The 10,009-nt window shown below is 40.1% G+C and overlaps 1 protein-coding gene across 1 annotated transcript; it reads right to left on the bottom strand.

Annotated features, from left to right (window-relative positions):
* Window positions 1-25: 25 nt before the first annotated feature.
* LOC103278602 (protein PET117 homolog, mitochondrial) lies at window positions 26-5,640 on the bottom strand. The gene is made up of 2 exons (XM_008108985.3): window positions 5,485-5,640; window positions 26-160 (listed from the first exon to the last, which is right to left on the bottom strand). The coding sequence occupies exons 1-2, from the start codon at window positions 5,578-5,580 to the stop codon at window positions 26-28; spliced, it is 231 nt and encodes a 76-aa protein (XP_008107192.1). The 5' UTR covers window positions 5,581-5,640.
* Between the last annotated feature and the right edge of the window lie 4,369 nt (window positions 5,641-10,009).

Genomic DNA, 10,009 nt, shown 5'->3' with positions numbered 1-10,009 from the left:
TTCCAACTCTTCTCGCTCACTGTTTTCATTTTTTGGGCACTGGAATTTTGCTTTCCATTTCACATTGTTGGATCAAGGCAGAATGTTCCTCCAAAAGATGAATATATTCTTGTTTACGATTCTGTCTCTCAAAGTCTCTCAACACTCCTTCACGTAGCCTCTGAAAAAAGGACATGGTCATTTTTACTTCACAGGAAAAATGATGTAGGAAAAACACTCCACAGTGAAACTTCTCAAGTTGTCTTGGAAAACAAAAATTAAACTGAGCAAATTATTTCCAAGTAACTAACATACGTATTCAGGTGCTGCTAACTGCCCTGCAGCCAAACAATAATTTCTGTTTTACTAAAAAGCGTACATAAACCATTTACAAATTAAACAGAGAGAGAGATAACTATCCAGGAATCATTATTACTTGTAAAAACCATCTAATCAATGACAGGAGCACCACAGTAACAACCCCACAACAGCAATAAATAATAGCAATGGAGCATAAAAGATCTATAAGTTTTAAATGTTAAAAAAAGAAAGGAGAAGACAGCAATATTAACCATTGTGATAGAGAAAGTACAGCCAATGTTTGAGCTTGACAAGCTCTAAGAAAGAGAAGAAGCTAAGAAAAAAGATACAGGCCGATAATAGTTCACTGAACTCTACAGTATATTCTGACAGCTGCTTTCTCAGCTGTGCTATCAAAGTTTATTTTAATTAGAAACACTGGAAATTATTACTGGACTTTTTGAACAAAACTAATGTGCGCTACCACTAAGGATGCACTTACACTTTAGAATTAATGCATTCGGACACTACTTAAATTGCCATGGCTCAATGCTATGAAATCACTGGCATCGAATTGTGATGCGCCACCAGCATTACTTGGCAGGGAAGGGTAAAGATCTTGTAAAATGAGAACACCCAGAATTCTATAACATTAAGCTATAGCAGTTACAATAATTCTATAGTGTAAATGCACTCTGAGTTACAATTCAATAACCGAAGGTGACCAACATTACAAAAAAAAACCCTCAGTGTGTATACATGTGAATACTTAAAAGCTCAATACAGTGCAAGCCTGGATCCACAGGACCAGTAGCCATGATTTCAACTACCCACATCCACCAAAATATGCCTTCTCTAGGAATATTCTGTGGAGCCCCGGTGGCGAAGTGCGTTAAAGCACTGAGCTGGAGACCGAAAGGTTCCAGGTTCAAGCCCCAGGAGCGGTGTGAGCGCCCGCTGTTTGCTCCAGCTCCTGCCAACCTAGCAGTTCGAAAACATGCAAATGTAAGTAGATCAATAGGTACTGCTCCGGCGGGAAGGTAACGGCGCTTCATGCAGTCATGCCAGCCACATGACTTTGGAGGTGTCTACGGACAACGCCGGCTCTTCGGCTTAGAAATGGAGTTGAGCACCAACCCCCAGAGTCAGACATGATTGGACTTAACGTCAGGGGAAACCTTTACCTTTAGGAATATTCTAGATCTTTCAGGTGATTCTATGGTATATTTCTGTTGGAAGTTACCAAAGTGTCTCCCTAAAGGACATAGCAAGTTCTTAGAGAGAATATCTTGCTGGGAAATTTCTAGGCCCTCCAAAGTGACTCTATATTAACTGCTTGAGGAAGTTAGTCATTACACAGTAGAGTCTCATTTATCCAACATAAACAGGCCAGCAGAACGTTGGATAAGCGAAAATGTTAGATAATGAGCTATTAAGGAAAAGCCTATTAAACATCCAATTATGTTATGATTTTACAAATTAAACACCAAAACATCATGTTTTACAACAAATCGATAGAAAAAGCAGTTCAATACATGGTAACATTATGTAGTAATTACTGTATTTACAAATTTAGCACCAAAACATCACAATGTATTGAAAACATTGACTACAAAAATGTTAGACTACTAAAAGGCAGACTGTGTTGGCTAATACAGAACATTGGATGAATGAAGGTTGGATAAGCGAGGCTCTACTGTACTACAATTCACTATTATCCGTTTCCTGTTTGCAATGTAAATTCAGGAATGACACAAAAACTAAACATTTTAACAAAAACCCGTTACGTTTTGTTACAACCCTGGTTGGATACAACCTGGCAGTTTATTGACCCATTTTTTCCTTCCAGAAGCACAGGTGGCAGAACATAGCATTCAGTTAATGTATAATGCTTTTATGACTTTAGGAATGGTAATGTTCACCAAGTAATTTGCAGACAAATTGGTTCAGCACTATAAAAGTTTTATTACGATAAATGAATACAGTACATCAAATCTGGTCACATCTGGAGCACTATCTTACTGTCCTTTTACAGTTATACTTGTCCCTTTGTATTCCACTGCACACTGAATGGATTACAAAAGGGAAAGCAAAGGTGAGCATTTCACAGGGAACAAAGGTGAAATACGTGCATTTTCACTACCACTCACTAAGATCACTGCAACATTTTGTGGTATTTTGATAGTGTTTGGTTCCATATTGACTGTCTGAAAATGGATACCAATTCAAACCTTATGTAGGCAAGTAAGTGACTATACCTCCTCCACCATCACAAATTACAAAATCTAAACCTAAAAGGCAGTAATTTTACATCATTATCACTTAAAGAACTGTGAAAAATGTCCATGAAGTTCAGCTACCAACACTATAGTTTGTTTGCTTTTTAAAAAAAAAAAAGCAGTTGGGACAATATCTGTCGCAATAAATCTATTCTATTTGTGTGTAAAATTTCCTGAGAAATGATGGGTTGTGGATTGTGGATGTCAGAATGTTGTGTAATACCATCAATTCCATACCAACAAACATTTCTGTGGACATGGGGCATTTTCATACCCCACAATACATGTAATTAAGACTCTCAGTGGAAGTGCTTGAAAAAATTCTGTCTATATTTTTAAACCAATATAAAACCCATCCTCTAAGAAATTACTCCCCCCCTCCAAAAAAAAAACCAAGGCAGTCAGTTCCATAAGATAACATTATGTAACACAATTTTTGTTCCTGGGTTATAATTGTCATTTCCTAATTGTTTATATCATAAAAACATGGAAAAGGTGTACTAAACTGCAAACACCTTGTTTTTTGCAGGACATCCTGTAGCACATTTTGCTCTAATTTTTCAACAAATATCTCACCAAGTCTCAACCAATTCAATATAGTTTGTGGCAACCACAGAAATGAAGTTTCTCGGGTATAACAACTACTTTCAAAGTAAATACTGCACAATTAAACAGGAAATAACACTTTCAAACTAGGAACAGATTTACATAGTGTAATGTGTGTATCTTTGCATTTCAGAAGTACTTGTCTCAGTTCTACCTATTACCATCTACTTCTCAACAGCCATACTTATTACTATCTGCAGGATAAAAAAGGACATATTAAGGACCAAAGAGTAGTTTTCTAAGAAGAGATAAAATCATTGGATACAAAGACGATATCCAAGAAAGAATTCTGCAAACATTGGAGGGGTGGCAATTGATGAGTCAATTGCTAAGAAATGTCAGCGAGCCCACACCACTGGAGAAATTATACTGTTTAGCCAGCATTGCACCACCTGACATCTGCCAAGTAGCAGCCAATAATCAAAGGACCAAGACATAGACATCTCCGGCCCATACTTTGTTCGGATATCAGCCAACATGCTAATGTCTTAAATTAAGAAACAGTTTTCTAAGATCTACAGAGATATTCGCAGGAACTCCCCAGCAAACGAGAGTCCAAAAGTGGCGAGCTAAAACCTGGAACCTCAATCAGTGGCTGACACTGGATGACAGAAACCCTCCTGGGAACACAGAAAACTGGGCGACTTGGAAGGCACTGAACAGACTGCGCCCTGACACCACGAGATGCAGAGCCAATCTTAAGAAATAGGGCTACAAAGTGGAGTCCACAGCATGCAAGTGTGGAGAAGAACAAACCACAGACCACCTATTACAATGGAGTCTGAGCCCTGCCACATACACAATGGAGTATCTTCTTACTGCAACACCAGAGGCACCACAAGTGACCAGCTACTGGTCAAAGGACATTTAGTATAATGCCAAGTTTCTTTTAACTTTGCTTATCTATATATATAAAAGGGTAACGAAATTTCGGCCTAGGACAAAACAACAAAACTACACATCCCAGAAACACTAAACTTGGCAACACAACCCCTCATCCATGCCTCTACGTTCATACAACAAAAAGAAAAGAAAAATAAAGTCCTAATTAGAGGGAGAGGAATAATTGTTTTTATCCAATTGTTGCCAGTTAGAAGGCTAAGCTCCGCCCACTTGGTCCCCTAGCAACCGACTAAGCACAACAGATGGCCATCCAGCCTCTCAATAGTAATAATAATAATAATAATACAATCCTAAGGTTAGCAGATAGCCCTAAGGATCATCCAGTTCAACTTCCTTATATCATGAAGGAGGACACAATCTAACAACTCCTGACAGATGGCCATCCAATATCTGCACAATAATAATACACATCGAATCATAGCATCAGACAGTTAGGAGACACCCCTAAAGGCCATCCAGTCCAACCCAATTCTGCCATGCAGGACACAATCCAAGCACTCCGAACAGATGGCCACCCAGCCTCTCAATACTACTACTACTAACAATAATAATAATAATATCATCATCATACAATCCTAAGGTTTGGAGTGACCCCTAAGGATCATCCAGATCAACTTCCTTCTACCATGCAGGAGGACACAATCCAAGCACTCCTGACAGATGGCCATCCAGCCTCAACAAGTTCTCACCAACATCACCAGACAAGCCACAGCAACGTGTGGCTGGGCACAGCTAGTGTTTTCTAATACATTACAACTTGTATCCTTGGTTATGATAAATAAATAAACATAAAAACATCAACATGATACCATCAGCTCTCGAGTGTCAGTGGTTCTCTGCCTTTAGTCCTCTTGTTGTTTGGACTTCAACTCCCAGAAATCCCTGCCATTTTAACAGCTGTTAGGAATTGTGGGAGTTGAAGTCCAAAACACTGGGAGGACCAAAGTTTGGGAACCACTGCCTAGAGCAGGCATGGGCAAACTTGGGCCCTCTAGGTGTTTTGGACTTCAACTCCCACAATTCCTAACAGCCAAGCTGTTAGGAATTGTGGGAGTTGAAGTCCAAAACACCTAGAGGGCCCAAGTTTGCCCGTGCCTGGCCTAGTGGTTTGCTTCTACTTAATGCTATCTTCTGCCTCCTCGTTCCCATCATCTGGTGGAAGTGAGAGGAATTCAGAAATGCTCAGTCTATCTATTCTCTTTCCCAAAACACACTGAAGTTATTGCATTCTTCTACTTCTGGTTTTACTTCATGTGAAAACTGTGGTTGCCATGCCAATACAGCGCTGAGGGAGGGAGGCAAGGCTGGGCCCTCCCGCAGAGGCCTCAAGGGATCTTCTCAGAGGAACAAGCACTTCCCGAGGCGGGAAAAGGCTTCTAACACCTTTGGAAATGACGTCACCCCCGGAAGCCGTTACCTCTTGGAGGCGCCTCTGCTGGAGGTGAACGCCCGCCACGACCCCGCCGGAGAGCAGCACCGAAGCGCCCAGCACCACCTTGGAGGTTGTCGACATGGCGGCTCACCTGCGCATGCGTACTTCCGCGCACAACACGCCCCCTAATGCGCATGCTCACAGGGCGCCGAGTTAGATTGCCCTCCCTTCTGCTCCCCTCCCCGTTTCCGAGGGGCGGGGCTACTACGCTGCTCTGTTTTTTAACAAGTGCTGGAATGTGGCTTGGTTGTTTTGTTTTGTTTGGCTCCTTGCATAAATAGGAGTCTAGTGTCTAGATCCAGGGAAGTCATGCTACCCCTCTATTCTGCCTTAGTCAGACCACACCTGGGCACCGCAATTGAAGGGAGATGTTGACAAGCTGGAATGTGTCCAGAGGAGGGTGACTAAAATGATCAGAGTCTGGAGAACAAGCCCTATGAGGAGCGGCTTAAAGAGCTGGGCATGTTTAGCCTGCAGAAGAGAAGGCTGAGAGGAGATATGATGAGGATCATGTATCAAGATGGGGGCCCCTGGTGGCACAGTGTGTTAAAGCGCTGAGCTGCTGAACTTGCAGACCAAAAGGTCCCAGGTTCGAAACCCAGGAGCGGAATGAGCGCCCGCTGTAAGCCCCAACTCCTGCCAACCTAGCAGTTCAAAAACATGCAAATGTGAGTAGATCAATAGGTACCGCTCCGGCGGGAAGGTAACGGCGCTCCATGCAGTCATGCCAGCCACATGACCTTAGAGATGTCTATGGACAACGCCGACTCTTCGGCTTAGAAATGGAGATGAGCACCAACCCCCAGAGTCGGTCACGACTGGACTTAACGTCAGGGGAAACCTTTACCTTATGTATCAAGATGTGAGGGGAAATAATTGGAAGGAGGGAGGAAGCTTGTTTTCTGTTGCCCTGGAGACTAGGATGCAGAACAAAGGCTTCAAACTACAGAAAAGGATTCCACTTGAACATTAGGAAGAACTTCCTCACCCTGAGAGCTGTTTATTGGTGGAACTCTCTGCCCCAGACTGTGGTGGAGGCTCCTTCTTTGGAGGCTTTTAAGCAGAGGCTGGATGGCCATCTGTCGGGGGTGCTTTGAATGCGATTTTCCTGCTTCTTGGAAGAGGGTTGGACTGGATGGCCCATGAGGTCTCTTCCAACTCTATAATTCTATGATTCTATGATTACTTCGAAGCAACAACACTGGAGATAATAAATTTGATAATTATGATGATGAAAAGGGTAAAACATGCCATATGTGCTCCCCTCCAAAAAGAAGATCCTTTATATGAGTGGAAATCTGAAAAAACCAACCCGCCTGAACTACTCTGACTTAAGAGTTTAATTTATTCCATGACTGAGTTCTTAACTCAAATCACTCTTATCTCAAAGTGATTTTTCCTATTGAAATGCTATTAATTCATTCCAGCCCCTTAACACCCTCCCCTCCTCAATGTTTTGTTACGTGTTATTAAAGAAAATATACTTTATAAATAACAAATAATGTATAAATGTACATTCACATGGAACAATAAAAAAAGAAAGATCAACTTTAAATGTTAGAAGCACAAAGTTGCGGCAAGAAAACAGAACGAGGCAGAAACATCATTTTTTATACTGTACTCCTTCCAGCCTCCTCCCTCTCTTGATCTCTTTCCCTCTCTCTCCTTCTGAAGCCAAACATACCAGGGATAAAAACCACACAAAATCAGTTAACTCAAAGCTCCTCAAAGCGGACAAGAGTAAAGCAGACAGCAATCTCCCAAAGCAGAGAAGAGCACAAGGCACGGAGGCTGCTCCCTTGAAACCCTAAAGCCCTGTACTCTTGTGCTAGCTCTTAACTCAAAACACTACACTTATGTCAAAGTGAAACCCCAGCCAAGCTCTTAACTCAAAACACTCTTATATTGGGACACTGTAAATAAAATTTATGCAGTCACCCAAATAGTATTCTCCACAAACCCACATGATGCAACTTAAGTCTAAACTATTTAATTGTCCATTTCTCTATCAAAAACTCTGAAGTTAAAACTTCCAGACTTCCGATTCCAACTTTTAATGAATTAACCCATGTACAGTATGACAACCACTCCACTAGAGCCAAAAGCAAATGGCTCATAGTCCACTAGACTGTCGGTCATTTAGTTCAGTACCTTACATAAACAAGGAGTGGGCATAATAGATCTGTAGAAAGTAGGGTCAGAAAATATATATCCAGGTCTGCCAGGAATAACAACTGCAAGCTTCCATGCAAAGTCTTACCAAAATATATTAATGCCCAATAATATGGCCATAATTTTAGCATGCTACAGGGGCAGCAGTAGAAATCATTGGAAGGTTCTGTGCTGGAGTCCAGGAGGAAATTCATCACACACCAGAACAGGACTTGCTGGTAATTATGGGCAACTGGAATGGCAAAGTAGAAATCAGTGTAGAAACAAAGATTGAGAATTTGGTTTAAGATTGAGAAATGAAACAGGAGACAACTGGATTTTGCAAGGCCAACAGTTTATTACAATCACATTCCTTAGAGAACCAAATAATCACCTGTATACATGAATCTATATAACTGGAAGCAGAGGAAGCATTCTCTCTGCAAAAACAAGAGTAGAAAAAGATTGCAGCAAAGACCATGAACCGCTAACATTGAACCAACAATTGAGCCATAATACAATCTGAAGAACATCCCTGTAGGATTTAAATGCAACATAAACAATACACTATTAAGCTTAATTGACTGGGAACTAGAAGAACTCTCGATCAAAACCAGTAACATTGTTAGGAAGAATGCAAAAAGGCACTATCAACAGCCAAACAGAAACAAAGCCTCCTTAAATCACATTGAAATCTTCAGGCAGTTAAGAACAGATGACAAAAGAAACTGATGATAGAAACAGATTCAAACTTCTGAATGCAATTGTTCAGTAATTTGTGCCAAAGACTATGAATACTGCTATGATACAGTAATTAATACAGAACAATATAGGATGACAACAGAAAAGGTAGAATAAGAGATCTCTTCCTAAGATCCAAGAAATGAAAGCAAAGTCTAAACCAAGAGTGGGGATAATATATCTATATATATAAAAGAGTGATGGCATCAGGGCAGTGGACAAAACAACAAAACTACAGGCCCCCCAACCTCGAAATTTGGCAACACAACCCATCATCCACGCCTCTAGGTTGATACAACAAAAAGAAAAGAAAAATAAAGTCCTAATTAGAGGGAGAGCAATAATTGTTTTTATCCAATTGCTGCCAGTTTAGAGGGCTAATCTCTGCCCACTTCGTTGCCTAGCAACCAAGGGACAGCCAGGTTTCAGTTAGGGGACAGGCAAATTTAGGCCTCACTTAGGCTTCTTCCACAGATTATCTAATTTGCACTGGATTATATGGCAGTGTAGACTCAAGGCCCTTCCACACAGCTATATAACCCATTTATAATCTTATATTATCTGCTTTGCACTGAATTATCTTGACTCCACACTGCCATATAATCCACTTCAGTGTGCATTTTATACAACTGTGAAGAAGGGGCCTCATATAATCCAGTTCTAAGCAGATAATATAAGATGATCAATATACAGTAGACTCTCACTTATCCAACATAAACAGGCCGGCAGGATAAGTAAATATATTGGATAATAAGGGATTCAGGAAAAGCTGATTAAACATCAAATTAGGTAATTGTTATACAAATTAAGCACCAAAACATCATATTATACAACAAATTTGACAGAAAAGGTAGTTCCATGCGCAGTAATGCTATGTAGTAATTACAGTAGAGTCTCACTTATCCAGCACTCGCTTATCCAACGTTCTGGATTATCCAACGCATTTTTGTAGTCAATGTTTTCAATATATCGTGATATTTTGGTGCTAAATTCATAAATACAGTAATTACTACATAGCATTACTGCATATTGAACTACTTTTTCTGCCAAATTTGTTGTCTAACATGATGTTTTGGTGTTTCATTTGTAAAATCATAACCTAATTTGATATTTAATAGGCTTTTCCTTAACGCCTCCTTATTATCCAACATATTCGGTTATCCAACATTTTGCCAGCCCACTTATGTTGGATAAGTGAGACTCTACTGTACTGTATTTACAAATTTACCAGTAAAATATCACAATGAATTTGAAACACTGACTACAAAAACATTGATTATGAAAAGGCAGACTGTGTTGGATAATCCAGAACATTGTATAAGCGAATGTTGGATAAGTGAGATTCTACTTTGATATGAAATAATTTCTAGGATAGAATAATGCAGAACAATATAATCTCTAAAACCAGGACAGTAATAAAGAAATAAAGAAATAAAGAAAGTAAATAAAGCAAGGAAATTGGAAATTCCACAAAGGAAACAATCAGGGGCAGCTAACACCTCCCAAGAAAGGATTCTTCCAGAAAGGAAGCTGAGAAGGCAGTGAAGCACTATGTATTACCAAAGTCATTATTATTACTATCATTACTATCCTTACTATTATTATTATTATTATTATT

Source organism: Anolis carolinensis, chromosome 4 (assembly GCF_035594765.1).
Source record: "Anolis carolinensis isolate JA03-04 chromosome 4, rAnoCar3.1.pri, whole genome shotgun sequence".
In the NCBI taxonomy this organism is placed as follows: domain Eukaryota; kingdom Metazoa; phylum Chordata; class Lepidosauria; order Squamata; family Dactyloidae; genus Anolis; species Anolis carolinensis.
Note: the sequence above shows the minus strand (reverse complement) of the source record. Positions and strands in the feature narration are given on the sequence as shown.